We start from the raw sequence: 27,674 nt of genomic DNA on the forward strand, positions 1-27,674 counted from the left end.
TGGGGTGTGAGGCGCAAGGCTGGCAGGCTGATTCAGTGTCGAAGGGCTGGGCTGGGGTGGAGGGACAGGCACAGGCATGAGCAGGAGCCGAGCCCTTTAGGGGCGGCTTAGGGCCCGGAAGGCTCAACCCTAGTGGCATCTCCCCCAGGGATCAGGTTGTAGGCCTCGCCTGTGTCAAAGGCCCTGGCCACCTAACCAGGAGTGAGGGCGGGACTTTGGACCTGTCCTCACAGGAAAGGCTGGATGTTGCCCAGTGAATGGCCAGATGGCGGTTTTGGCACGTGAGCCAGGGGCGGCTAGGATCCTTGGTAGCTGAGCCCCTTCTGTTAACGCCCAGGGTCACTGCAGCCAGTAAGAAATGGAGAGCACAGGCCCTACAGTACAGATACAAATGTTTATTCTACATAAAAAGTTCACAAAATGGGCAGCTGGTTGTACCAAGACCTTTGGTGAAGGGGTGGAGGAGAAGCCGCAGTTCAAGAAGGCAACACGGACAGTGGTCACAGTCACTGGGCAGGAGCAAAGCCGAGGGACGCGGGCACCCCACGCAGCCCGTCCCTGCTGCATGCACTCGCATGCACACTCCCTGCCGGTCCACAAGAAGGGGATCTGGGGGCATGTTTCTGACTTGAAGCCCCAAGATGGCAGGGGAGGGAGGGAGCCCTCCATGGCTGGCTGCTGAATACTGCATCTGGGACCCTGACACCATGGGGCACATCAGTGGGGACGGCAGGGCAGGGTGAGCCTGCAGGCCCGAGGTGACGTCTGGTTCTGGGAGCAGGAAGGCAGGAACTGCTGTCTGCAACATGCAGGCTGGCTCCAGGTCCCAGCTGATGCGCCCACTGGTAGGTGGCCAGCCCACGCTGCAGCCTTCACAGGGAGAGGCCAGCCTTCCTGGTTCTGAGGGCCCCTGGAAACTGGGCACCAGCCATCCTCTTCCCGTGGGTCACCTGGGGTCAGGTCTTGCCCAAAGAAATTGCTCCCAGGTCCGGGGGCTGTGTGAAGGGAGGCTGAGGCTGAGGCTGAGGCTGAGGACCTGCGGAGCTTTGCCCCACTGACAGGGCCTGGTCTCGGCAGGCCAGCAGCCACAGCCCCGAGCCTCCTGGCAGTGGTCAGCAAGTAGAGGCCTAGTGCTGGGCCATCCCCCCAGGGAACCCCTCCCCTAACCCAAAAAGCAGCACCATGTGGTCAGCTGGTCCCCACCCTTCAGGGGGCTTGGCTGGGGGAGCAACTGGAGAGCCCAGAGGATAGGGAAGATGGTCAGGTGAGGTGGAAGCAAGGTTGGGGTTCAGAAGCAGCCTAGATCCCAGGCCTGACGGCCTGTGGCAGCTGGCTAGCTGGGCAGGACCTGCATCTTCCCCCACAGTCCCATTCCTGGCCCCCAGCTGTTCCCTGCCCTGCTCCCCTCTGCCGCCTCTACAGACACACACTGTCACAAATATCATGCACACGACATGGCTCAGGGCAGAGAGGGGAGAGGGAAGCCCAGGGCAGAGGGGGCAGAACAGGTGGAGGGAGGGGGCTCCGAGCCAGGAGGCGGGGTGGGAGGGCGGCCCAGCCAGGCAGCAGCAGCCAGGGCCTGCTCGGGATGGCCCGTCCAGAGTGGAGTGGCAGGTAGGTGGCTTCTATCCAAAGATGCCCCCAATGGTGGAGGCGATGACAATGCCCAGGATCACACAGCAGATGATGATCATGATTTTCTTCTGCAAGAGGCAGAGGGGAGAGCCTCAGCCAGAGCGGGGAGGTTACTATGGAGCAGTCATCGCTGGAGAGGGGCTAGAAAGAGGGTTGAGGGCCAGAGGATCTGGGAGAGCCAAGGGCAGGGGCGACAGCCTGGAGTGTGTAGTAACGGGAGGTGAGGGAGCTTGGTGGGGGCAGGGTAGCTGCAGGATGGGAAGGGGTGTGGGATGGGCCCAGGCACCAATGGGTGCTGACTACTGACCCGGCGCGCCTTGCTCTGGTACTTGACGGCCTTCTTGGTGTCAGACACGGCCCTCTCCACATAGTCCACTGCGTGCTCCACGTTGTACTCGATCCTGTCAATCATCTCCCCCTGTAGAGCCAGGGGCATCCAAACTCCAGAGGGCTCCCTCTTCAGGGAGGGGGCTCAGGAGAGGGCCCCAGAAGAAAACCCTGAAGGGGCAGAGAGAGAGAGAGAGAAGGGGGCTCGAGGAGGCCCAGTTGCAACTTCTCACCTGTGACCCCAGGCAAGGAACCCTGGCCAGGCACAAAGGCTCCTGGGGGCAGCTCCCACCTCTTCCCATCCTGGGGCAGCCGTCCTGGGGCTGGAGCCAGCCATGCAGTCTCAGCCAAGGGGTGGGGACCATGCAGAGAAGGCCCAGTTAGGACCCTGACACCTCCCCACCTGTGCCCAGCAAAGGAAGACACATGCAGGAGCGTGTGGGCTGGAGTCTGACCCTGCCCTGGCCATGGCTCACGAGGGGCCCACTGGTAAGTCCCCCACCCCATCCTCCTCAGATACAATGGTTCCATCCAGCTCTGGTTTAAGATCCCTTTCCCAGCCCTACAGCTCTCTTGGGCCCTGGGGTCTGGCCTCATGCTCCTTCCAGGGGCCAATCTGACTGGGACACGAGACTCCAGGCAAAGGTGTGTCATCCTAGGAATCAGGCCAGAAACTACGCCACTCCAGGGAGAGAATGTAGGGCCAACACTCCGGGCAATGACTCTCTCCACAGGACTCCTGACAAGAACTAACGAATGGGGTGGTATCAAATCAAAAAGCCCCTCACAGCAAAGGAAACAAGGTGGTGACGAGAGAACCTACAGAATGGAAGAAAATCTTTGCCAGTTAGTCTTCTGACAGAGGATGAACATGCAGAATACATGAAGAACTCAAAGTCTTCACACCAGAAATAACAAAAACCAAAACCACCCAGTTATTAAGTGAGCAAATGAACTGAGCAGATAATTCTCAAAAGAAGAAATACAAGTGGCCAACAAATATATGAAAAATGTTCCACATCATTAGCAATTAGGGAAATGCAAATTAAAACTGCACTGAGATTCCATCTCGCACCAGTCAGAACGGCAGTCATTGAGAATGCAAACGAACGCTGGCAAGGACGAGGACAGAAAGAACCCGGACACCAGTGGTGGGACTGCTCGTTAGTACCACCACTGTGGGAACCAGCGGGGAGGTTCCTCAAAAGACGGCACGGAACCACCCTAACTCGGCCATACTGCTTCTCAGAATTGTATCCTGAAGAGCTGAAGTCCTCCTTCCGGTGACACAGATGATTCACAATAGCCAGGCCAAGGAACCAGCCTGGGCGTCCATCGATGGATGGACGGGTAAAAAAATGTGGCGTAAATACAAAATGGAATTTTAGTCATAAAGAAAAATGAAATTATGTCATTTGCAGGAAAATGGATGGAACTTAAGAACAGTAAGTGAAGACGGCCAAACTCAGAAGGTCAAAGGTTGGATGTTTTCTCTCTGAGGAAGCTGGAGAAGAAAAAGAAAGGCAGGGGTGGGGTCTCACCAAGAGCCAGGGAGAGGAAGCAGGGGAGGAGGGCGGGGAGAGGGACAGCAGGGACGACGCCAGCTCCGTGAACGTGGAACACACCTGTTACCTACAACTACAATCACCAAGAAAAAGCAAGGGGGAGGAACAAAGGCCATCTCCCTCTGCAAGTCCAAGTCGCCAGGATGCAGCAGCAGCGTCACGGCTCCCTCACTTCCCGAGGCCACGTCACTCTCATGCTGGACCCCCCCCGCCCAAGCAGAGGCACCTCCAGGTGCCCAGCACAGCCCGCTGAGGCCTCGACATCCAGCAGCTTCTTCTCCCACCCCGCCTTCTTTCTGTTCCTCAAATAAGTCCAGCTCTTGCCTGGCTGGGGACCTGGGCAGTGCTGGTCCCTGTGCCTGGGGCCAGCTCTTCCTGCAGGGGAAGTCCTTTCACTGGATACCCAGTATCAGAGCACACGCCCCAGTGCTCCCCCGTGCGGCCCTCAGACCAGAAGCACCGGGCGCCATTGCATGTCCAGGCCTCTGCCTCAACCTCTCAGTTCCTGGGCATGGGGACCAGGAGACTGACAATAAGCCTTCCAGGTGACCCGAGGTACTCCAAGCCTGAGCCCGGCGTGGCACACTCTGCCTCTCCCTGGTGGCTCCAGAGCACCTGGCGCCAGGACACTCCAGGTGAGCTCTACAGGAGCTGCCCTTCCACCCAGAGCCAAGGGCTAAGGAAGCAGGGCCCTCCCTCTCCGGGTCACGGCTGCACCTCCAGCTCCTAGAAAAGCAGCTGGTCCGCAGTGGCCCCTGATAGACAGCTGATGAACAGACGGCAGGGCTGGGGAACATGCGGGGCCTGGGGGACTGAAAGGCCAAGCAGAGCCATGCAGAGGGAGGGCGCGTGGGGAGCAGAGGGTTCTGCAGGGCCTCCCACAGCTGGTGGGTCCGTTACCTGAGGACTTGGTCCTCCGGGGTGGGCAGCGTGTTGGGCAGAAAGGGGAAGGTCAGTGCAGCCCTGGGAGCCACAGTGGGCTGGGGCGGCAGTGGGCCTGGGCACTCACCTGGCTCTCAACGAGCATGGCCATGTCCATGAACATGTCGTGCAGTTCGCGGATGCTGTTCTCCAGCTTGATGATCTCACTGTGCCGGGTCTCGATCTCGCTCAGAGCCTGCTTTGAGATGCTGGAGTCCATGATGATCTAGGGGGAGATCAGTGAGCTGAGGCGTGGGGACCAGGACAAGGAGGGCCAAGGCCACAGAGGAAGGCAGAGGGTCGGGCAGAGTGGGTCTGGAAGCCGGGCGGGAGGCTTCCTCTCCGGCCACAGCCCCCTACCTCCTGCTCGGCCCTCCACTTTACGAGATGAGACCTGGTTTCTTTGTGACTCAATTGCTACCTGTCACACATAGCCAGTACACTCCCCACCTGTGCTTGCTGCACAGTAGGTGACCATCCTTAGCCCCAGCTGACCAGCTGACCAAGCCAGGTCCTGGCCTAGAGCGTCTTTCCCCCACACCCTCCCTCTCCTCTGGAACCCACAGCCTCTGCCACCTCCTTGGTGAGTCTCCTCCTGTTCGGTGGGGCACAGAGCTTCACCAGAAAGTAGATGGTCAAATGTCCTCCAGGAGAGGAAGCCAATCCTGGGGATGATGGGAGAGGCCCCTGGCAAATGACCACGGATAGCAAGGAAGTGGATCCAACCAAGGCACCAAGTACACAAGTCTGCGGTCCACTATCCCCACACTCCTCTAAAACCTGCCCCAGTGCGGCTGCGTCCAAACAGACCGGGCCGAGCGCCCTGCACACACAGCCGGGTGGGGCCTTGCTAGTGGTGGCAGGAGGGGTGGGTCACACTCACCCCGGAGGCAAAGATCGCAGGGTTCCCACTCTCCAGCATGTCCTCCAGTTCCTCGCTGGTGGTGGTCCTGCCCGCTGGAGGTGGGGTCATACTGAGCCAGCCGCTCCAGGCAGCCCGGCCCCGCCCCGTCCCTCCGGGCCCCGCCCCTTCCCTACAGGCCCCGCCCACCGCTCACTGATCTCCAGCTGCCTCTGGATGCGGCCCTTGCAGCGCTCGCGGTAGTCGGACTGCGTGGCATTGTACTCCGACATGACCTCCACAAACTTTCGGGACAACGTGGAGTGCTGGGGGTCCGAGACAGAGGGACAAGTGTCAGGCCCCATCGTGACCCAGAGCCTCGGATGCCCACCCGCCCTGAGTCCGGGCGCACCTGTGTCTTCCGGATCCTCAGGTCTGCGGACGAGCGGTTCAGGCCCTCCTCCTGCTCGATGCTCTGCTCGATGCCTTGGGGGACATATGGCCGCTGAGCCACAGCCTGCTCCACTCACCACCGCCCCCAGCCCGCACCCAGGATCTGGCTCCCCACAGCCAGCGGGGGTGGGGGTGGGGTGGTCTATGAATGACCTGAATGGAGAGGAAGCAGAAGGGGCCACCTGTGGGGCCTTGGGAGCACCCCAGTATATGTGCATCTGTTGGGTGCTGGGTCTGGTGGCTCAGGCCACCCTCTGCCCCTGCTGCTCCCTTTCCACCAGGAAGCTGTGCACAAGGGCCCAGGGTGGTGGGCAACAGGTGGTATGTCAGTGAAGGAGAAGGCAAGATCCAGCACCGTGGCTCCTGGGGGGATGGCCAGTGGACCCCAAGGGCAGCTGGCAGGAAGCAGACCGGGATCACCAGGTCTCAGCCCCGCCTGCGACTCACTCTTCAACTTGGACCGAACTTTGTTCGCGGTTTTCTTGATGTCCGACATGAGCTCCTCCAGCTCCTCCTTGGTCTCTGGGGAGGCACAATGGGCGGGGTGTGGACACCCAGGTCACCCCTGCCTGACGCTGGCTCCACCTCCGGCACTGCAGGCCTGGTGGGGGCTTCTGGGCAGACCCAGAGTTAAAGGTCTCCCCTCCCCTGGGCCAAGGCTCTGCCTGCACCCCCAGTCCAGGGCCAGGGCCTGGCAGCTGTGCCTCACGCCCCCTGCACTGCTTCCGAGGCGCCTCCTTCCTCCTTCACTGGCTCCCTCACCCCCTGGAGATAACAGATGGGGCTAAATTTAAGGCAGAAATAATTGTGGAGCAGCTGGCGAGGCTGGAGCTGGCACTGAGGAACATTTACTCGATGCCTGCCTGAGTGAGGCAGGGATGCAGGCTCACCTAGCTGTACTGTACCTGGTGGCTCCAGAGGGTACATGGCCAGCCAGTGGGCTGACAGGGGCCAGGCGGACAGAAGCCTCACCCACCCCGGACTCCCTGGAGTCTCGACTGCAAATGCCCTAGTGGGCAGACCTGGGTCTCCTTGCAAAGCTGCCCCACCCCAGGTGCCAAGCTCCAAGCAGCAGCTGGGTAAGGAGGCACCTGGCCTGGTGGGAGCTGAGGAGGTTCAGAGGCAGGCCCTCTGGGCACAGCTGGCCTGGAGGTGACAGATGGCTGTGGCCACAGGGTGAAGGCAGAGGAGGGCAGTGGCATGGTGCTTGTGGCTCTCATTCCAGTTAGGACCTTCCTCCTAGGCTGGCAGAGGCCATGAGGGTGCTCAGCTTGCCCCCTCCTTGAGAGGGGTCAGCTGCCTCTGCTGGGGCGCTCCCGGCACACCCAAGCCCCAGACAGCCCCTAGGACTCCCCCAGAAGTTGGGACTGGGCTCCTGGCTGTCACCTTGCCACCCATATGCTCTGGGGCTAGAAAGGAGTATCAATGGTGGTGTATCAGGCAGGGCCTGGGCATGGGCCACTCCCAGGAGGAACCTGAGTGGGGTGGAGTGGGGTCTCCACAGAGTGGATGGAGGTGGGCACCGCCTCCGTGCAAACAAAGGAAAACTTGGTTACCAGCTGCTCTGACGTCTCAGCCTCTTTTGCTCAGACCCAAAATAGCGCAGCCGGATGGCGGCCCCCAGAGGAGGCAGCGCCAGCTCTGCCCAGGAAAGCCCCCCACCTACTGCCAGCTTGACTTCACTCTGCTCGGCCTGGCGCCCGATGGGAGCCCCCTCCCCTTGCTGCACGCCTGGCACTCAGCCAGGTCTCGACTGCTCAGTTCGCGCACACAGTCCCCCCTCTGTGGCACACAGTGGGAGAAGTAAACGGTGGCACGGGGCCTGAGGGAGGCTCTGCTGCTGTGCCACCCTGTGGGGCAGTTGCGAGTACTCTGCTCTCACCCGCTGCCGCCACCCGACCCTCGGCAGGAGCAACCACACGGGGTCATGTGGTGACCCAGATACAGATGGCAGACACACGTCGTGACAAATCTCTGGCATGGGGGTGAAGTGTGACATCGGCACTGGCGTGTCCCTCTCCTGTGCTTCCTCATAGGCCTCTCGGGCTAGCACCTTCCAGAGAAGCTGGAGGGGTGAGAGGTGAGCCAGCTGCAAGGAGCAGAGCACCCACGGGCAGGCAGCGGGCTCTGGGTCCAGGTGGCCGCCAGGGTCCCGCCATAGGGGCCAGTCTCTGCCTCCCTGGGTCTGGGGCGAGTGCCTCCCCCTCCAGAGAGACGACCTTGGGCGGGTCTGCTCATGGCAACCTGGTACACGCTGGTGTATTAATCAGTATCTCAAAAGGAATGTGAGGCTGGGTCACCGGACTCGTCTGGGGACAGAGTGGAACCCAGGTATACGCGGCTCCTCGTGCACAGGGAGAGAGGTGGCTTCCTGGAGCCGTGAGAATGCCCAGCTCCTGGGTACCAAGTGGCCAGGTGCCAGGGCTGCCAGCTCCTGCCGGAAGCTCTGCCTGCTTGGCCGGCTTGCCCTCCCACAGCGCTGACGCCTCGGAGCAGCCATCTGCTCCCCAGGGAGGCGGCAGGGGCGGGGCTGGCAGGGCCACCTCCTATTGATCAGACAGCTCCCTCCTTCCCAGAATCCCAGACCTGTGGCCTCAGGAAAAATCCAGGGTGCCCAGGGAGGGTAGGGCTGCTCACATGACCCCCAGGCCCCAGGAGGGTGCCCCTCCCACCACCCAAGTCTCCCTAGAGTCCCAGGTCCAACTGGTGGCCACGGCATGGCCCCTCCACTGCAGGACGTGACAGTTGTTCCGCCAGCCCCAGCGGTGCCGGATGCTGAGTCTGGGAGCCCTCCCTGGCCGGCCTGGCCCCCAGGCCCCCAGACTCACTCTCGTCAGGGTTGGGGGAGGCCAGGATGGCGCTGTGCTTCCGCTTCACCTCCTCCACGTTCTCTGCAATCTTGTCAATGAAGCCTCGGATCTCCTCCACCTGGGGATCAAGGCCAGGGGATCAGGAGGAAAGCCGGGGACAGGCAGCATGGGCCCCAGGCTTGCTCAGAAGAGGGTCACCCCAGGAGATGCATCAGGGCTGCGCCAGGCCCGAGGTGGGTTCCGGGCGTGAGCTCTGCTCCACTCTGAACTTCAGCACATTCCCCCTCCAATGGGGCCCTTCGGGGTGTCCCTGGGCCCAGCTCAGGGGTGAGAGAGGCCACCGTGTCTTGCCAGGGCGCAGGGAGACAGGGCAGGCCGGCTCTCACCTGCTCAAAGAACTCATCCATAAAGCGGTCTCGGTCCACGGCGACTGTGACGTCATCGTCATCGTCGCTGTCCTTGGCCTGCTCAGGGTTGTGCATACATGAGTGGACCTGTGCAGGACCCCCGAGCCCCACTGGACCCAGACCCCGAGCTGCACAGCATGTGTATGAACGCAGCAGTGCCAACTGTGACTCCCTCAGGGGGGCCTCTGGGCAGGGACAGGGACAGTTCTGCTTGCCCTTGTCTCTCAGCCAGTGAGACCTGGAAGATCAGAGAGCACGTAGCCTAAGGACAGAGGTGGTGGCTGTCGAGCTGGTGACGGGACCCGGTCTCCCCTCCAGGTTAGGGACTCCCTCCCAGTAGCTGGAAGGCCGGGCCACAGGCAGGCAAGCCAAGCTCAGGGCGTGGTCCCAAAACTGAAGAGAGCCCACAGGTGGGCCAGGCCTCTGGCTGACCCCTCTGGGCCCCGTGCTGGCTGGGACAGACTGCCTGCAAGCAGAGCTCTGTCTCCAGGCCCCGGGGTCTTCAGCGAGCCCAGAGCTCCCAAGCTCCCTTCCAGGCTGGGCCCCCTAGGCGACGCCTGCCTTTTCAACCTCAGGCCTGGCATCACTGAACCCTGTCCCACAAGGTGGACGGCTCAGACGTGGGACCACCGCCTAGCACCCAGATGGGCCTGAGCAATGCTGCCTGTGTGGCGAACTACTGGTGTCAGCCTCCACAAGAGACCCTGCTGCTCCTTCCTCACAGCACAGAGCAGAGCCAGTGGGCAGGAGGGGCAGGTCACGTTGCCCCTCAGGCCATGGTCACAGGTGCAGCCCCGCCCAACTGCCCCAAGGGCACCTGCACAAAAGCCACCTGTCACAGGCAGACAGTGATCACGCCTCTGACTTCCTGGTGTGCTGGCCATAGTCATTACTGTCCACCCCACACCTGAGTCAGCTGGGATCAGTCCACACTGCTGCCCAAGGTCCCTCTCCACAGCGAAGCCGGGCAGCTGCCCAGGACAGGGGGTGCTGCCTCTCAAGCTGGGGATTAGGACTCAGCCACACCTCAGTGCTCAGGGTCCCTTGGGGACAGGCCCTGCCTTGCTCTCTCAGCAGGTGGAGGTCAGGGGCTAGGAAAGCTCAGGGGACCATCGGGCTGGGCCCAGGACACTGACCACTGAGGGACAGCCCTCTGTCTGTTTGCTCCTCCGTGAAATGGGGACACTGACGCCTGGCTTCAAGGAGGGAGGATGGGGGAGGGTGGACAGCGGAGATGTTCAGGGGCCCCACTACCCAGCCAAGTGGGGACCCACCGGGAGAGCAGGGTGGCTGGGAGCTTTTCTGGAGGCAGCTCAGGGGCCTCCTCCCATGGAGCTCACACCTCCTCCCCCAGCTGCTAAAATAAACCCGCTGCCCCTCCCCACAGGGGAGTGTGGCTGCTGCCAGGTGGCCGCCCCTCCCCCTCCAGCCCACCCCAGACACAGAATCTGGGCGCCACTTTCACACCGCTGGACCATGCCAGGCTCAGGGACTGTCAGAGCATTTTCTAGGGAAACCCAGGTCCCACTCTGTCCTGGGCGGCCAGGCAGGTTGGGAAGTGGCCCCAGGGGTCCTTGCCCTTCGAGCATCATGCACCCTCTGCTCAGAGAAGGACGAGGATGGGAAGGGGTGAAGGTTCCAGCTCCTTCCCCAGCAAGGAGAATGTCCAGAGGGGATAGGCAGCACCAGCCCTGCTGGGCCCATGTCATGCCCTCAGAGACCCCTGGGACCCGGGCCTCAGCCTGCCCATCTGTCAGGACCCCATCTTCCCCCGCCGTCCAGGGGGCTCCAGCCTGTGGCCACCACGACTCCCAGAGGGCTAAGGGCTGGGCCAGGAAATTTCTCCAAGACAGGGCTGGCGGGGAGGCGGGAAGGGGCCAGGGTCCACCCCACAGATGGCATTCAGGGTGGCTCAGGCCAGTCAGAGGGTTCAGGGCCAGGGCTCATGGCTGCAGTCAAACCAGCCGTGGTCCCTGCAGAACCGGGAGGGGATGCACCAAAGACAGGGGCACCGTCCCCCTCAGGACCTCCCACTCCCAGCCCCCGCTCTGTCCCACTGCCCCGTCCTGAGACCTGAGCGCACTCCTGTGGCTGGAACGGGAGGTCTCCTTACCAACCAGGGCGTCCCTCCTCTAGTCCCACGCACACTATTTACAGCCCTACACAAACCACAGCTGTAGACTCTCAGGCCCCCAAAGACCCGAGAAGTCCTGTGGCCTCCACTTCCAGCCTCAGCTAGCATGCCTCCTGTGGCAGAGAGCTCAGTAGCTTCCCTGGGCAGCTCCGTACATCTTGGGCAGACTCCATCGTTAGACATTCTTTCCCTTTCCTGTGGTTTGGCCCAAGGTGGAATGCCAAGGACATTTTAGTTTTAGACCAGGTTCACTAAATTGCCCAGGCTGGCCTTGAACTTGTGATTTGCCTTCCTGTCTCCCAAGTAGCTGGGATCGCAGGCATGTGCCACTGTGTCCTGCCTCCTTCCTCTTTCTAAATGGTCTACCTTTATTAATGTGGCCGGAGACACATTAGTGTAGTGCCTCCTGACAAGGAAAACCCTAAGCCCTTTCCCACCAGTGTGTGTGTGTGTGTTGGATTTGGGGCTCAAGCAAAGAACTTTTTTCTTATTTTGTGTCTTCTTCGTGTATGTTCTGATCCTCGTTGTGGTTTGTGAGATGCTGGTGGCTCTTCACCAATGATGCTCTTTGCAACCTCAAGTACATCCCCACCAGAGCCCTGTGGCACCTTCTAGAGACATCCTCCAGACCAACTCTGACCTTCAATCCATTTCCACGGCCTGGGGGTGGCAGACATCAGAGTTCCACCTGCCTCTCTCGGCTCCCCACCCTGATACTTTCTTGACCAAGACGGAACGGGATGATGTGGTGAGGCGGGCTTGCCGTCTCCCTGGCGTCTTGGCCAGAGTGGGCACCGAACCTGCTCGTGAAGTGGGCACCCAGGTATCTTTTGGGTGATTAGGGCCCCAGCTCCCTTGGGAATCTACAGCAGAAGCTCCGGAAAGAGGGCTGGATTAGGAAGCTCTGGCGTGGAGGTGACAGCTGGAGCTACGGGCAGCCACAGGCCCAAAGGCCCAAATGAGCTGGACAGATGTGCCCCAGTACCACGTGGGCATCTTGCCAGCCACCTGGCCAATGCTAGGCTCCACCTTTCTCCAGAGCCCCCTCCTTAAGACTCCAGCCAGAACCCCCTCTGCCCCAGGTCCCCAAGCCAGAAACCTGGGGTATCTTGCTCTTCTGTCCTCGCATCCCACCAACCTCCCATCTGTCTGGGTGGGGTTCCCCCCTTTTCTGGGGTTCTCAACCCTGGTCCAGCACCAGAATCCCCTGGAGGGGACTTCTAAAAATCTGCTTCCCAGGTTCCACCCAGAGAAGCTGGAAGGGGACTCGGGATGGGCTGGTGAGGCTCAGTGATTTAAAGCACCCTGCACCCCCAGCAGAGGCTGGTCTGCTCCCTGCTCCAGCTGCCGGTCCCGTCCAGCCTCATCACCCCAGCTTGCACAACCTGGGAAGCTGGAGGGCTGAGAGCAGGTGCAGCCCCCAAAAAGAGGCCTCACGCGAGCCCCCTCGGGAGCCGCCGGGGGCAGAAAGCCCCAAGCTTCCCCGCACAGCTACCGGCAGCCCCGGCGGTCTTCCTGGCAGAGGCTCCTGGATTCCAGGACAGCTTCCTGACACAAGTCTGATTCCCCGGCCGGCAGCCTCCAGCCGTCCCAGGCGATGGCGTCAGGCCAGCCAGCAGGTTGATTCGTCACTGCTCAGCCCAGCCCGCTGTTGTCTGCCTCCAGGGCTATTTTTTTCCCTTCCTCTTTTTAATGACTAATCAAAGTCAATATCACTAGTGCAGAGAGGCCCGGAGCCTAGTCAGCGGGGAAGGAGAGGCCACTCTGGGTCTCCAGGAAAGCAGGCTCCCTCCGAGGTCCGGGTCTCTCCCCTCTCCGTCTCTGGGGCTGCAGCCCGGGTACACCGTGTGCCTCCCACACCAGGTCCCCAGGCAGCAGAGGCCCTGTCACAGGGCCCAGGGAGGCAGCTTCCGGCCCTGGAAAGGGGCTGGGCTCTGCTGTGTGACCTTAGATAAACCCCTTTCTGAACCTCAATTCTGTGATGCTTAAGACAGAGGCTAGACTGGGTGGCCCTGCAAGGCCTGTTCCATCTGCACCCTGGAGTGGGGATGTGCCCAAAGTCAGTGTTCGTTCTGAGAACCTCGAAGGAGCTGATGGGAGGGTAGGAGGCAGCCTCCACCCTGCTCCGGTTCCGACCTCCTCTGTGAGGCAAGGAACACTGGGTCCATTTTACAGATGGGGACACAAGCTGAGTGGCTGAGGCAGCAAGGGGCAAGCTGGGGGCTGGGTCTCCTGGCTGCTCCAGACCTCTGTGGTCACCCTCGGCCTCCTACCGCAGCTCCCACAAGACCCACGTGGCCCAGGGTGTGCAGGAAGGCAGGTGGCCAGCCCCAGGGAGTCCCCAGGAGGCAAGTCAGGAAGGCCTCTGAGTTGGGAGGGAGAAGGGGACAGCTATGTGCCAGGGTGTGGCTGCCTGGGGACACCCTGCCCCCAAAGTCTCCCCAGCTCTGTCACCTGTCTCCCCTCTGAGGTCACCTCTACCCTGGGGTTAACCTGATCTCTGAGAACCTGCTGCAGGTTGAGGCCCCCACCCTGGTCCCCAAGGTTCCCTTCAGGATCGGTCTGTAGGACAGGGTGGCTCTGCCCATGAGAGGTGGGGCTGGAGAAGGCTGGAGGGCTGGGCCTGGCCCGCAGAGCCGAGGAAGCGCGCCAGCTCCTTCTCCAAGTGTGACTTTTATAAATAAGCTCCCTTCGCCTTCCTTCCAAATGTGGTGGCGTTGGGTGGGGGAGAGGAGGGAGGAGGAGGAGGAGGGAGGCAGGGGCAGGGACAGCTGCTGTCCTGAGCGCTGCCTCTGTCGAGCCCTGCCACCACTGGCCTCTTTATTCCTAGAGGTCCTGGGGTTCAAAGACTCCCCCAAAGGTGCAGTTGAAGGCAGGGGACTGGGGACTACACCTCTGGCCCTGAGAAGCTGGGTTCTAGGTTTTCCTATTTCCACTTCATGGGTGGAAGCCCCAGGCCTGGAGAGAAAGGGACTTCTAGGAAGGACCGACCTCCACCCCAGCCAGAGAGGGCTCCCACCAGCTGCCCCTGGCGGCTGCTAGGAACCCTCCAGCAGGGCCAGCCACAATGAGGTCAGCCTTCACGGGCTCCGAGTGCCTGGCGTGGGGCTGGGGTGCCTGGAGACAGCGCAGACAATTCAGAGCCAAGTCAAGTCCCACCGTCCAAGGGACCACCCAGGCTAATCTGGAAAGAGGGCAAAGACCTGGGTTCAAGTTCAATCCGAGCTCTCCTGGGGGCTCCCCAGTCCCAGCCAGGAACCAGGCAAGGCCCCTTTCTACCACCCCTCTCTCCATCTACTGGGTTTCCTGTGCCTCAGTTTCCTCCTCAGCAAAGGAGTGAAGGCTGATGAGCCAGGGCCGCCAGCAGGCATGTGGGACTCTGTTCCCCCAACGGATCGGTTCCCACGCAGTCCCTCGTGGGACCCAGCAGGCGCCCTAACACGGACATACAGCACGCGGCATTCGTCATGGGCAGACACGCTGCAGACCTGATGCGGCATAGGAAACTTGAGGGCAACCGCAGGGCTGCGGGGGAAGTGTTCAGAGACCAGAGATGACAGGAGAAAGCATCTTCTTCCTCTGAAGCCTCCTGGGGTTCACAGAGGGGCTGGGCGCCCAACCAGAAACAAGGCAGGAGGGGTGGCACGCAGGAGCCAGGGAGGTGGAGGTGGGCAAACACCCGTGGCTCTGTCTGCCCGGGAGACAAGACTGGTACAATGGGGGGCAGCCCAGGCACAAAGCCAGCCAGCCTCTGGCAGAGCAAGAGCCACGGAGTCCAAAGCTCAAGGACACTTCAAACTTTGCATATGAGGGGACATAGGGTTCTGGCTTTAAATGGGGGCACAGGAGGATTCTGGGGAGCCACGAACTAGGTGGCTCCCACAGATCAATGGGCGGGGCCAGTCCGGGGAGCAGATGAGACTGCCTGGTACTGAGCCTGGTCCGCGCCTGCCCTAGGCAGGCTTCTTTTCCTTCACTGCCCCCCCTCTCCTTGCCATCCCTAAGTGAGAGGCCAGGGGAACGGGAGCCCCGATGATGAGGGGCAGGTGGCAGGAGACCCCTGTCCGGGTTGAGAGTCGGTGGGCTCCGAGTCTGAACCTCTGTGCATCCTCCTACTCCCCTGAACCCCGCCCCTGGAACCACACCCCAGGCGCCTCCGAAACACAGAGGAAAAACAGACTGAGGTCGCAGGCAGACCAGGGAGCCCGAGGAGGGTCTGGAAACGCCAGGCTGAGCTCCTGGGAAGCCCAAAGGTGGACGGGGGGCAGGTGTGCCCCTCCCAAATCCGGGGTGGCCAGAGGATCCGACTGCGACCGGGCGGACGGGAGCCACAGGTGCTGGGCGGGAGCCACAGGTGCCGGGCTGCGCGGCGCCCCGGAGGCGGCTCCCGCCCAGGAGGCCGCCCCCACCCGGGCCGGGCTCCGTGCGGGGGGCCGCCCGGGCGGGTTCCGCGCGGTCCCGGCCGGGTCTCCACCCAGGGGGCCGGAGGCGCTGCACGAGGGGCAGCGGAGCTGCAGAGGCGAGACCTGCTCCGCGGGCGGGGGAGAGGTCAGCCGTCGTCCCGCGCCGAACCCCCACGTTAACCCTCCAGCCCCCCAAAACCAGGGGCCGCCGGAAAGTTTGTCCAGGACCCCAGGCTCCAGTCTCCCGTCCGCCGGCCAACGCGGCCGAGCTCGCGCGAGCCCGTGACCCCAAGTGGGTCCGAGGGGCGGGACCCGGAGGGGGTCGGGGTCCCGGCTGGCAGGCTCGCCCCCGCCGCGGCTGCGGGCGCCGGGCTGCGCCCCAGGGCCGCGCCAGCCGGGCGGGAGTGTGCGGCGCGCCGGCGCCGGCGGAGGGCGGCCGCGCGCGGGGCCGGACTCACCGTGCGGAGCTCCTGGGTTCGGTCCTTCATGCTCCCGGGAGTGGCAGCGGCGCCGGCTGCAACCGTGTGAGCCCCGCATGCGCGGCGGCCGCCCCGCGGCTGCGCAACGCCAGCCCGGCCCCGCCCCGGCCCCCGGGACCCCGGCCCAGCCCCAGCCAGCCCCGCCCAGCGCCGTCCGCGCCCGGCTGGCCCCGCCCCGGCCCCGCCCCCAACCCGGGCTTGGGTCCTACCCTCTGCAGGCGGGCTGTCTTCAGAGGCGCGAGTCCCAGACCCTGTTCCTCCCTGCCTCAACCCCCTTTCGAGTCTGCTGCTGGGTCTGGACCCTGTGTCCTCACTCCCAGGGCTCTTCATATCCCCCCTATTGGCTTTATTGACCAGGGACCCCCAACGCCCCTTCCTTCCCCTAGTCAAAATTCACCCCCAGAGAGTTCCAGCCTCTGAGCCTCTATTCTTCCCACTTCTCCATCATCTCGGCCTCCTAAGCCCCCAACTTTTCAGTGTTCTTGTCCCATGCTGGGTGACCACACTTTTCCCTTTAGTTTCCATACCTAGCAAAATGCAGGAACCCCTTGATATTTGGGAAAGGGAGATTTAAGTTACAGGTTCCTCCTTCCCCTTTTCCCACATTCTCAACCCTGAGCTCCGGCCCCAGGCCTGAGGTCCTAGTTCCTATGGAGAAGCTGGAACAGCTCAGTTCAGGGCCCAGGTTCCTGCTGGACCAATGGGAAGATCTTAGTAGCACCTGTGGAGGGCTGAGAGTGGAGGCTAGTCCTAACAGATGTACTTTCAGGTCCTCCACACACAGATACACACAGTGCCAGCATCCCCTCCATGCCACGGCTCAGACCCTCTTAACATCAGGCCAGCCACTCCCCTTTGCCTTATCCAGGGCTGCCAAAGCATTACTCTGCAGCCAATGCAGCTCCTGCTGCCCAGCGTTTCTGGGCCTGGCACCTCTCCCAGACTTCTGGCACAGGTTAGCTGGCTGAGTGACAGGCTAGGGCCACACTCCAGCCTTCCCTTCTTCCCTGGAAAATCTGGCACAAAGATGTAACCTGGCATTGGAGACAGGCTTGCTGCTTCCAGTTGTCCAGGTTTCAACCTTGAATGCCCTGCAGAGCTGGGGTTGGTGGCACCCCGTTTGTCACACCGGCTAGGGGAACTTGACCAGGGTTATGAGGGACCAGTGGCAGGGGAGGTTGCCTGGCTCCTGGTCCCCTGAGCTTTCATCAGTGCATCCCTGGAGACCAGTTCGGCTGTCTGAGGAGAGGGAGGAAGAGTCCCAGGGTCACCCAACATCAGTCATGAGACATATGAAATGGTAGTATAAAAAACAAATTAAGAAATGAATGTGTGCCCTTCACCTTAAACTCTTTCTGATGTAAGCTTTATATTTCATTCATTCATACATTCATTCTTTCATTAAATACCACAGGGAAGCTCTGCGGGGCCCACTGCTCTGCATATAGATCTGGTTTTAGTAGGATAAGGAGCCAGAGTGCCTTCCCAGAAGGTGACTGGAGACAAGGATTTTGACCTAAGCAACTGACATCCAAGTGGGGTGTTGAAGGAGTGAGGTTGCAGCACTGTGGACAAAAGAAAGATGCAGGAAGCTGGGTGCAGGGGTGCACACCTGTAATTCCAGAAACTTGGGAAGCTGAGGTAGGAGGATTGCAAATTCATGGCCAACCTCAGTAAGGCCTAAAGCAACTTAGTGGAGACCCTGTCTCAAAATTTAAAAAAAAAAATTAAAAGGCTGGGGGATGTGGGTCAGTGGTAAGCGCCCTTGGGTTCAATCCATGCTACCAAAAAAAAAAGGTAAAACCCAGGAGTGGGGTGACTGGGGCATGCTGTCAAACAGAGCCCTCTACTTGGAGAACTTCGAGGGTCTGTTGTGATACTCAAGTGAGCCTCAGTGGGTATAGGTGACGGATGAGGCCAGAGGGAGGGAGGACTTGAACGCTAAACTTCATTGTGTTGAGACGGAGGAGCCTTGTGGGTTAGATTTTCATTCCTTTATTTGAAAGGTATTTATTGAGCATCTACTATGCACTGCTCACTCTAGATTCTGGGGATATGGAGAAAACAAGCCAGACAAAAGTCCTTGCCCCTGTGGAGTCCTTGGTCTGTGACATCATGGTGACAATAATATGCTACAGAGAGGATAAAGAAGGAAAAAAGGAATAGGGATTGACGGGGCTGGGGTGGGGGAATTCCAGGTTACGTGGTGACGTTAGCTGGTGGGCAGGATCTTGCTAAGCAGGTGGCCTGTGAGCTAATGTCAGCGGAGGTGAGACTGAGCCTGGTCGGGTTTGCGGGAGGAGCATTTTGGGTCGAGGATGAGTAGAGAGCTTGCCAAGCACACCTAGGAAAGAACAAGGAGGCCAGGAGGCCTGGACCTCGCTGGACCAGGGTGGGGAGGACAAGCCCAGAAGGGCTGGAGCCCAAACAGTGCAGGGCAGGTGGGTCATGGGAGGCTTGTCCTTGGAGTTCAGGCCAAGGGCCCTGGGAACCACAGGCGGGTTTTGAGCCAGGAGGGATGAAATCCGTCCTGGACTGGGACAGCCTGGCTCTGGGTTGAAAATGGATGGACAGGGGCTGAGGGCAGAAGCAGGGGCGCCAGTTAGGTGATATGGCAGTGGCTGGGCAAGGGTGATGGCAGTGGTGGCCCTGAGGGACAGTCACACCCCAGGTACATCTAGAGGGGCAGCTGGCAGGATTAGCTACCAGAATGAATGGGAAGGAGGTGGCTCCGGACTGGGACATCGGGTGTCCCTTCTGCACGCAGGGGTCCCCTGGGTGGCCAGTGTGGAGTAAGATGAAGCAGGGGCTGGAGACGTGGGAGGCAGGAGCAGGCTCGCTTGGGTGAAGGTGGAAGTTAGGGGCTGCGGTCCAGAAGTGCGTGCGTGCGTGCGTGCGTGCGGACAGGGCTGAGGATCCACGCAAAGTGTTTCCCAGCAGATCAGGGATGGACAGACAGAGGAGCAGAAACATGGCTGGGGCCGAGGGCGTGAGACCCTGCTGCTGGGCAGGTCGCCATGGGCATTCATGGGCAGAGGTGTGGATATTTGAATTGGAAGCGGCCAGGTGGGCGTGGGGGCGTGACGAAGGCGGGGATGTGTGGGAGGGCGGGGCTTATTCCCCCTGGGAACCCAGTTAGAGGGGCAGCTGGAAGCCCCAATGCTGGCATCTGTTTCCCACCCCCGTGTGTGTGGCACTGGGAGGGAACCCGGGCGCTCTGCTGCCGAGCTGCACCCTCACCCATGAACAATCCTTTATTTTGAGACAGGGGTCTCACTCAGTTGCCCAGGCGCTTCCTCCTCCTGCCTCGGACCCCTGAGGCACTGGGATTCCGGACGAGCACCCCCACTCCCCTGTGTTCAGAGCAGTGAGGTCTCCTTGTGGCCTGGGCAATAGGAGGTCCTGGTACTTCGACGTGACTTGCCGTGTCCTCTGTGGCCTGGCCCTGCCTTACCTCCCTGAGCAGCTGGGCACAGTGCCCACCCACTGCAGTCCCTGCAGCCATGGCATGCCCCTCTTTGGGTTTTTCACAATGTCAGTATCCCAAGCCTGTGTCCTTCCTTTCCCCATGCACCTAGCTGTGACCGCTACTCCTCCCTCCTGGACATCACCTCCTCCAGTCATTCCTCTGTGGGCGCCCAAGGATGCGTTTTGGGCTCCTTCTGCATGTTCCATGAAGACCTAATGGTAGCACTTGCTGTCACGTGTGGCTACAGGGTCTGTCCCCTCAGTAGACTCAGGACATCTTTAGGGCAGGAACCTGGTCATGTCTGAGTCCCAGTGTGTTTGCAGATGGAGTGTTAAAAATTTGCACATTTGAATGAGCAGTGTTTCTCTAAAGGAGCCCTGGGGGAAGCTGGGAATTTGGGAGCTCTCCCAGGCCCTGGGCACAGCTTGAGTTTTCCATCGGAAGGACTTGGGCTGGGGCGAGCCCAGGGCCATTGGAATCCTGATGTTGGGGGCTGCTGCCACCTGCTGGACAAGACCGGTGTTGCCTCGCCTCCGCCGCTACTGCCTTGCACCTGTGCGCTGGGTCGTCTGGCAGAAGCCCTCCAGCTGATGGGAGAAGACTCTGTAATCAGGAACAGACAGTGATGGGGAGGTACAGGAACGGGAGGTCTGGAGCAGGAAACTTGTAAAAGAGTCAGGAACAGACATTCTTGGGCATAGTCATGCGGGGTGGAGAACAGGAAGGGCAGCTAAACCTTTGTGACTTGTGTTTGCAAGCACGTGTCTGTGTGCGTGCGTGCGTGCATGCATGTGTGTGTGCGTATGTGTGCAAAGCATGTTGTTGCTGTTGCTGTTAAGGTTCTCCTGTTGCTGCTTTCTTGGGTTCTGCAGGTCTATTCCTGTGATCTCCTTTCTTGGTCCTGACTCATTTACGGTACAAAGCACTGGTCACAGAGTGGGGTCTTATTTAACCATTACCCTGACCCTCTCAAGGAGGCCCCCCTACTAGATTCATTTTACAGATGAGGACAATGAGGCTCAGGGAGATACCCACAGATGAGGATGTTCGGACTGAGTGACAGCTTTTATAAACCACCCACCCCAGCAAATCCCTGCTGTTTGGAGCATGAAGTTCAGTCCCCGGTCCGAGGGGCAGCTCTCCCTGCCACCTTGTCCTCCCCCAGCCCAGTCCACCATTAGTCCAGAACCATCTTCCTGGGCTCAGCCATTATGGGGAGTAGGACGCAGGGGGTGTGGGCAGTTGTGTGAGAAGCTGGAGACAGCACTTTGGGATGGAATTCACTATACGCCTGGATACAAATCTCTCTATTCTTTTTTCTAATGATGAGATTAAAAGAGAATTGGCCTCACATTTTAATTTAAATATTTAGAGATGGAGATGAATAATTGACTGCCTACTTGGGATGAATGGTTCAAATATTGAAAATTTAAATATTTAAAGTCATCTATTTCAAGGGAGAATTTTATGTAGAAACAAAGCTTTTCCACTCTCCCGGTTTGTGAGGTTTCTCCAAACCCTTCCCTTGCATTTCTGCCTCCCCTTGACATTGATGGAATCACGTGTCTCCCGAGCGCCTCCTGTGGGGTCCCTGTCAGTTGTCTCAACCCATCTTTGTCACTTTTGCTTAGAAACACAGCACTTTTAAACCCATGAACGAAGCTGTCACTCACTGAGAATAATATTCCAAGTCCTGAGCATGATCAAGGTGGTTGTTTTACACTTAGGTATGTGAATATTTGGGATGTCCTCAGGGTAACTGCAGTATTATGTAAGATGGTTCTTTCCTGTTCCTTCCTCTCCTTGAAATCTTTCTCCATAGCAGTCCTTACCATTGATGTACTTATTCTTTTTTTTTTTTTTTTTTTTTGTTTACTGGGGATTGAACCCAAGGGTGCTTAACCACTAAGCCACATCCCCAACCCCTTTCATTTTTTATTTTGAGACAGGGTCTTGCTAAGTTGCTGAGGCTGGCCTCATACTTGGGATTCTCCTGCCTCAGCCTCCTGAGATGCTGGGATTACAGGCGTGCGTCACTGTGCCCCACTCTTTCTGAATATTTTTGACCTGTGGCTGGTTGAATCCAAGGATGAAGATCCCACAGATACAGAGGGACAACTATTACCCACTAAAAAGAACTTGGTATCCTTGAAGAAAAGACTAATCACAGGGGGAGGGTCAGGGGAGAAAAAGATCAGCCTGGAATAGAGTATTAATCCAGAAGGAAAGTGTTGACAGAATGATGGGACAGGTCAAAACAAGTCAGCAGGAGGCACCCACTGACCAAATCTGGGACAATCCAAGGTCCAAGGTGAATGTTAGGATGGATTAAAACCCACCAAGGATTGAACCCAGGGGTGCTCAACCTGAGCCTCATCCCCAGCCCACTTTATTTTCTATTTTGAGACAGGGTCTCTCTAAGTTGCTTAGGGCCTCACTAAGTTTCTGAGGCTGACTTTGAACCTTTGATGCTCCTGCCTCAGCCTCCAAAGTTGCTGGGATTACAGGCATGCACCACTACGCCCAGCCTTTTTATGTTTTTTTATTTTTGGGGTATGGGGGAATTGAACCCAGGGACACTTACCACTGAGCCACATCCCCAGCCCCTCCACCCTCCCCCCCTTTTTTTATTTTTTGCGGTGCTGGGGATTGAACCCAGGGCCTTGTACATGCAAGGCAAGCACTCTACCAACTGAGCTATGTCCCCAGCCTGCCAGCCTCTCTTTTAAAAAAATATTTTTTTGGTTGTAGGTAGACGCAATACCTGTATTTATTTTTATGTGGTGCTGAGGATGGAACCCAGTGCCTCATAATGTGACAGGCAAGCGCTGTACCACTGAGCTGCAACCCCAGCTCCCCAGCCCTTTTTTTGTATTTTATTTGAAGATTGGGTGTTGCTGAGTTGCTGAGGCTGGCTTTGAACTTGTGATCCTCCTGCCTCAACCTCCTGAGCCGCTGGGATCACAGGCGTCTGCCACCTTTTTATGCTTCTGGATCACCTGGTCCACATTACCACCACCAGTCTTGCTGGATACAAGATGGCAGCGTCCTTATGCCTCAGCCGCACAGCCGTGGTCCAATCAGAGGAAGGGTCAGATGGAGACGAATGACCAACAGTCTATGAAATAACTTCCCTGTAAACTTCAAAAATGTCAAGGTCGTGAAACTCAAAGGCTGCAAATTGTTCTAGATTGAGGGAGACCGGCGAGCTGAGACCATGGGGCATAATGTTTGACACTGTAATAGAATTTTTTTTTTAACTGCAAAAGGATTTTTTTTTTTTTTGGCCATCAAAGAGCAATTTGACATTGTTTCAAAATAAAAAAGTTTAAATGTCTGGCAAGCATTAGCCCTTCTCCTGGCTGACTGCTGACAGCCCGCCGAATTCACCTTGGCCAAGTTCCTCAGGACCCCCTTGACTGATGGGCATAAGGGGCCTCCTTTGTGCCCCTAGTCCGGGGACCCCTGCCACCCTCTTACCATTATCACTGTGCTTCACCCCCACTAACCCTGGAGCACCCCGAGAGCAGGGCCCATCTAGGTCATGGCAGAGCCATGTTTAGGGTACAGCTCAAGCCCACCTCTTGACCTGGGGTCATAAAATTCACTGAGCCTGGTCATTGGAGGCCAACCTGGCTGGGTGGGGCAGGAGATCAGGAGTCATGGCTGCGGGGCTTCCTGGAGGGTCTTGGAGGAAGCATTTACTGCTTGGGGCTGAGCTGGAGACTGATCCCCAGGACACAAACTCACTGCCAAGGCCTCTCAGTGGGCTTGAGTCTCTGAGTTTCATATTCCCAGTATACCACTCAGTGTGCCCACGGAGAGACTATCACCGAGGGTGGTGTGGGGTCCTGAGACCTGCCCCCAAGAGGGTAGCACCTGCAGCCATGCTCTCGGGTCAGAGAACGGAGCAAGACGGCAGGGAGGAGGGGTGGTCAAGCTGTCTAGAGGGCCAGGTGCCCGTCTGCAATCCCATGGACCCCGGAGGCCGAGGCAGGAGGACCGCAAATTCAAAGCCAGCCTCAGCCGCGTATCAAGGGACTACTAGTCTGGAGAAGTCTGCCGAGAATTAACTTTTTCTCATTTCCTGTGAGGTGAGATGGGAGCTGTGTGTGGACGATGCCACTCTAGGTGTCAAGGGGACAGGCCCTTCATTCTGGGGGGGCTGCAGCATCTTCCTGACCCTGTCGTCACAAGAAGCAGTAGAGGGAGGCCTGTGCCTGGGCACCACGCAGGACGGGAGGGAGGGGCCCCAGACTCCTTGTCCTGGGCCCGCCCCGCGGCAGGGCCGGGCCTGCCAGGAAGTGCCTCGCCTGGGAGGGGGGGAGGGAGGGAGGGAGGGAGGGCAAAGGGCCATGTCCTTTTCTTGCCCCACCCTGCCGACAAGAGTCCCGTCACCAGGCCACCCTTTCTGTCCAGGGCTCTCGAGAGGTAAGTGTCCCGAACCCACTTACCTTTCCTGAGGAGAGGGTGAGAACTCCTCTCTCCCTGGGGCCCCAAGGCCCAGGCCAGGCAGCGCGTCAACTGCGGCCTCCTGTGCTCCACTCTCCAGCAGTCACAAGGCCAGGGTACAAAACACCTCAGCTTCCTCCCCTCCTGACACCAGCATCAGGGTCAAGGCCAGGGCAGAAGGGCCCAGGGTGGGACAGCTCATTCTGAAAATCCCCAGATCACTGTCCCCGTCCTTTGTCGCCCTACAACAGAGCCCAGAATCCCAAGCAGCTGGAGCACTGGGGGACATCCAGACAGAGCCCTCCCTGGACCGAGTCCTGCAGGAGCGGGATGAAGCCATTGCCAAGTGAGGGCTGGGGGTGGGCGGGGGCGAGGGCCATCCACAGGCCCCGGCTAGAGGGGGCGGGGGAGTCAGGCATTCCTGGAGAAAAGCCACTACAACACCCCATGGTGTGGCTGAGGCTGGGGCTGTGGTCACACTTGCCCACCCCCAGGGACCTAGACCTCAGGCTGCGGTCCTTGCTGCCTGTAGGAAGCGGGCAGTGGAGGCCGAGCTGGACACATGCAAGGCCAGGCTGCGTGCGGTGGAGGCCCAGCTGCTGGAGGTCCTGGAGGAGAAACTGAGGCTGAAGCAGGAGGTGGAGGCCTGGGAGGTAGGGTGGGGACGCCAACCTGGCCTGGGGCAGTGTGGGGAGCTGAGCCAGTGCCAGTCCTGAACCTGCTCTCCTGGCCCAGGAGGACATGCAGCAGATGGTGAGGCAGCGGGTCCAGAGTCAGCTGCAGAGAGAATCCAGGGGTGCTCTGGGCACCCCTGGGGACCCTGGTGCTGCCAGGAGCCCCTGGGCCCGACTGGGGCGTTGGCGGTGAGAACTCATCCCAGAATCGTGGAGAACTGTCTTTATTCATTAAAACCTGAAGCCTGGCCACCTCCACACCCTCGCGCTCTCTCAGTGCCGCCTGAGTCCTGCGTGGAAATGTGGAACGGGCTGCAAGGACACGAAGCCTGGGGCCTCCTGCCCCTCCTGCAGGCAGCAGCTCTTAGACCAAGAAGCCCTGGACGGCAGCCATGAAGTCCTGCGGGCAGTCAGCGTGAACCCAGTGGCCAGCATTAGGCACAGTCTGTATCCGGGCGCCAGGAAAGAGTCGCCTAATCTCAGAGTGGTGACTGGGACTGTCCATCGCAGAAGCAGTCATTGAGAAGGGGTGAATGAGGACAAAAGGGGTCAGGCAGGGGTGGAGTGGGGAGAGAGGGAGAGCCGCGTGAGCCTGGTGGTTTTCGGCTCTCAGACACCCTCTGCCCACCCTCCAGCCCTCTCCTGGCTGGGGGCTGGGGGAGTAAGGTGCAGCCCTCCCGCGGCCGGGGCTGGCTTACCACACGTATTGGGAGTTTCCTCCAAGGAGGAAGAGGGCTGGCCCAGAATAGGATTCCTGTTGTGGTGGGAAGTTCATGATCTTGTCCAAGTGCTCAGCCAGGGCACCCAAGTTCACTCTCCACCGGAAGCGCCCATCTACCTCCACCAGGTTGGTGAGCAGGAACTGCCGCACGTCCATGTCCTGTGGGGGTCTGAAGCTGAGTGGGGGTGGGGGCCCCCTGTGAGGCCACCACTCTGCCCTTGACAGGTCCTAGTTTACAAAACCATCAGAGAGCTTGGGTGCATCACCTGGACAGTGTGGTTGAGCTGCTCGTCAGCTAGTTTTCGGGCTTGAGAACGGGGCATCTTATCTGGGATGTTGATGGACTTCATGGCTGCCACGTAGGTTGCAAAATTTGAAGTGGCTGTGGTCTTCACTGGACTGATGTCCACTACAATCAGTCGTTCCACCAAATCTGGCTGTGGCAGAGAACTGGACTGGGACCAGTCTCAGGACAGGCCCAGTTCCTGGAGCCCAAATGTGGTCCCCTAAGGTTTATGAGTCCCAGGTTGCCTGCTGGGCACCTAGGGTCTAAGCGGGATGGAGGAGGCCCCAGAGAGGGGCGGCTCACCCTCTGTAGTGCCAGCAGCATGGCTGTTTTTCCTCCCATACTGTGGCCAATGATGGCACAAGGCCCCAGGCCCAGCTGGGGCAGGAGGCTCTGCAGGTCCTGGCACATGGCCTCGTAGCTGGCATCTGGGCTGTGGGGGCTGTCACCGTGGTTCCGAGCATCGACTGTCAGCACCTGGGAGTGGGGAGATGGGGCAGCACTGGTATCCAACGTCCTAGGAAGGATTGCAGATCAAAGTGGGCGAGTCTGGGGACAGATCTTGATGAGGGAAAAGGGCTCAGATTGTAAGAGGGCCCCATGCCCAGACCCAGGAAGCCCAGAAGAAGAACTGGGGTCACTCGGTTAGAAAAGGGAAGGCCCAAGGAGTGTGGTCACATCTCAAGGTGTGGGCTGGCTAGGTGGCTACCCCAGAGAAAGCCCAGAAGGAGACTCCAAAAATTTCCAAAGAGGAATGTTAAGACACAGTGAGTTCCCTGTCGCCCCTGGGGAACAAGCTGGAACCTTCATAGGGAGGGTGTTGGTGGAAGTTAGCTCAGGGTGGTGCAGGGGAGTGGAGATCTAAAACATGAACGAAGGACCGCATAGGTGGCAGCATGACAGAATAGAAATGCGGGGTCCATCCAGGGCTTGGATTCGCCCGAGTAGCCTCCATCCTTGGAAGAACTTCGTGCATTTCTGCTTCAGGGTTACTGTGTCTAGAAAGCTGCCACTCCTCAACCACGGGCCCAGAAGTGAGGGCGAGAAACTGGCCCCGCCCTGGCTCCCTCATAGGTCCCGCCCCCAAGCACCGCCCTCTACCCCCGGCCGCGCCCCTCCCAAAACTCACCCTTCGACTGGTCTGCTGGGCCAAGGCCTTGGCGATGGAGTTGAAGTTGGTTTTGCTGCCGAACAGCCCATGCAGAAAGACTATGGCCGGGAGCGTCGTATCCCCGTCCAGAAGCCTGTAGGACAGCGGTAGCGGCCTGGGGGGAGGGGACAGGATGGGGGGAGGGCCTGAGCTGGAGAGGCGGGAAGGGTGGCGGAAGGGAGAACGGGGAGGGGGTGGGCCCAAGGGACGGAGATGGGCCGTCGGGGCCATCGGGGCTGGGCGGAAGGAGGAGCAGAGGGCACCACCCTCCCGGTGCCCTTGACTGACCTCGGCTTGACCTCTCTTTGGCCGCTGCTGCTGCTGAGTGCGACGGGCACCCTCGAGAAGCTGGGAGCGAAGGGACCGAGCGCCCCATGGGGAAGCCTGCAGGCCCGGGCCCAGCAGAGCATGCCGGCCGCTTCCCGGTGCGCACCTCGCGGAGGACGGCCCGCCCACGCTCCGCCTCCGGCCTCCGCTCGGAGCCCGGCCCATTTCTGTTTAGGGCTCCGCCCCCTCTCCCCGCCCTCAAGTCCCCGCCCCCCCGTCGTGTCCCCTACGTAATCCCAGAGACCCGACCTTCCCTGGCCCCGCCCCCTGCGCCTTTACGTCATCTCCGCAGGCTCGACTCGGCTGTGCTGGTCACGCCCTGGGCGGAGTCACTCGCCGCTCTGGCCCCGCCCCGCCCCTCCGTGCTCTCTTTGCTGGTGGCACAAGGATCTGGGAGTCTGGTCCACGCCGCTGCAGACGCCCCCACTTCAGAGCGCGAGCTTGCGCGGCTTCGGGGCGGGTCCTTGGCAAGCCAGGGAGGCTCTGCCTTAGCCGGCGCCCAGTCCCCCACCTGGCCTGTTCATCCGTCCTCACGCACAGCCCTGGGTGGTTGCCATTCTTTCTGTGCCGCCGGCGCGGGCGAGAGGCGCCAGGAGTGGCTCCTGTCGTCCGGGCGCCAG

General features: G+C 59.8%; 2 protein-coding genes and 1 long non-coding RNA gene across 4 annotated transcripts; 1 reads left to right on the forward strand and 2 right to left on the reverse strand.

The window, feature by feature from the left end:
* Positions 1 to 380: 380 nt before the first annotated feature.
* On the reverse strand, positions 381 to 16,062 carry STX1A (syntaxin 1A). Of its 2 annotated transcripts, XM_079121132.1 has the most exons (10): positions 15,955 to 16,062; positions 8,939 to 9,016; positions 8,571 to 8,670; positions 6,190 to 6,264; positions 5,702 to 5,775; positions 5,507 to 5,615; positions 5,332 to 5,405; positions 4,537 to 4,674; positions 1,943 to 2,053; positions 381 to 1,703 (listed from the first exon to the last, which is right to left on the reverse strand). In XM_079121132.1, exons 1-10 carry the CDS (start codon positions 15,982 to 15,984, stop codon positions 1,626 to 1,628), a joined length of 867 nt encoding a protein of 288 aa, XP_078977258.1. In that variant the 5' UTR covers positions 15,985 to 16,062; the 3' UTR covers positions 381 to 1,625. The 2 variants fall into 2 exon arrangements, with proteins under 2 accessions (XP_078977258.1, XP_078977257.1); XM_079121131.1 differs by lacking the exon at positions 381 to 1,703 and having other exon boundaries at positions 1,943 to 2,133.
* A 6,987-nt stretch (positions 16,063 to 23,049) lies between these two features.
* On the forward strand, positions 23,050 to 24,768 carry LOC306649634. Its single transcript, XR_013760670.1, has 4 exons — positions 23,050 to 23,875; positions 24,148 to 24,242; positions 24,429 to 24,549; positions 24,632 to 24,768. It is a non-coding gene; the product is annotated as an uncharacterized lncRNA (long non-coding RNA).
* Positions 24,769 to 24,778: 10 nt separating this feature from the next.
* On the reverse strand, positions 24,779 to 27,242 carry ABHD11 (abhydrolase domain containing 11). Its single transcript, XM_079120746.1, has 6 exons — positions 27,016 to 27,242; positions 26,707 to 26,842; positions 25,881 to 26,054; positions 25,558 to 25,728; positions 25,269 to 25,450; positions 24,779 to 25,067 (listed from the first exon to the last, which is right to left on the reverse strand). Exons 1-6 carry the CDS (start codon positions 27,135 to 27,137, stop codon positions 24,935 to 24,937), a joined length of 918 nt encoding a protein of 305 aa, XP_078976872.1. The 5' UTR covers positions 27,138 to 27,242; the 3' UTR covers positions 24,779 to 24,934.
* Positions 27,243 to 27,674: the final 432 nt, after the last annotated feature.

The sequence above is a fragment of the Sciurus vulgaris genome, assembly GCF_902686455.1.
Source record: "Sciurus vulgaris genome assembly, chromosome: 18".
NCBI classification, from domain to species: Eukaryota; Metazoa; Chordata; class Mammalia; order Rodentia; family Sciuridae; genus Sciurus; species Sciurus vulgaris.

What these genes read in the sequence shown, in the direction of transcription:
- STX1A (XM_079121132.1), bottom strand. Translation starts at nt 15,984, where the DNA reads ATGAAGGACCGAACCCAGGAGCTCCGCACG. An exon ending in AGTTCGGTCCAAGTTGAAGA is followed by an intron (nt 5,776 to 6,189) that starts GTGAGTCGCAGG and finishes ATGTCCCCCAAG; the next exon opens with GCATCGAGCAGAGCATCGAG. An exon ending in ACCAGAGCAAGGCGCGCCGG is followed by an intron (nt 1,704 to 1,942) that starts GTCAGTAGTCAG and finishes TGCCTCTTGCAG; the next exon opens with AAGAAAATCATGATCATCAT.
- ABHD11 (XM_079120746.1), bottom strand. Translation starts at nt 27,137, where the DNA reads ATGCTCTGCTGGGCCCGGGCCTGCAGGCTTCCCCATGGGGCGCTCGGT. An exon ending in TGCTGCTGGCACTACAGAGG is followed by an intron (nt 25,729 to 25,880) that starts GTGAGCCGCCCC and finishes TCTCTGCCACAG; the next exon opens with CCAGATTTGGTGGAACGACT. An exon ending in AGCTCAACCACACTGTCCAG is followed by an intron (nt 25,451 to 25,557) that starts GTGATGCACCCA and finishes AGACCCCCACAG; the next exon opens with GACATGGACGTGCGGCAGTT.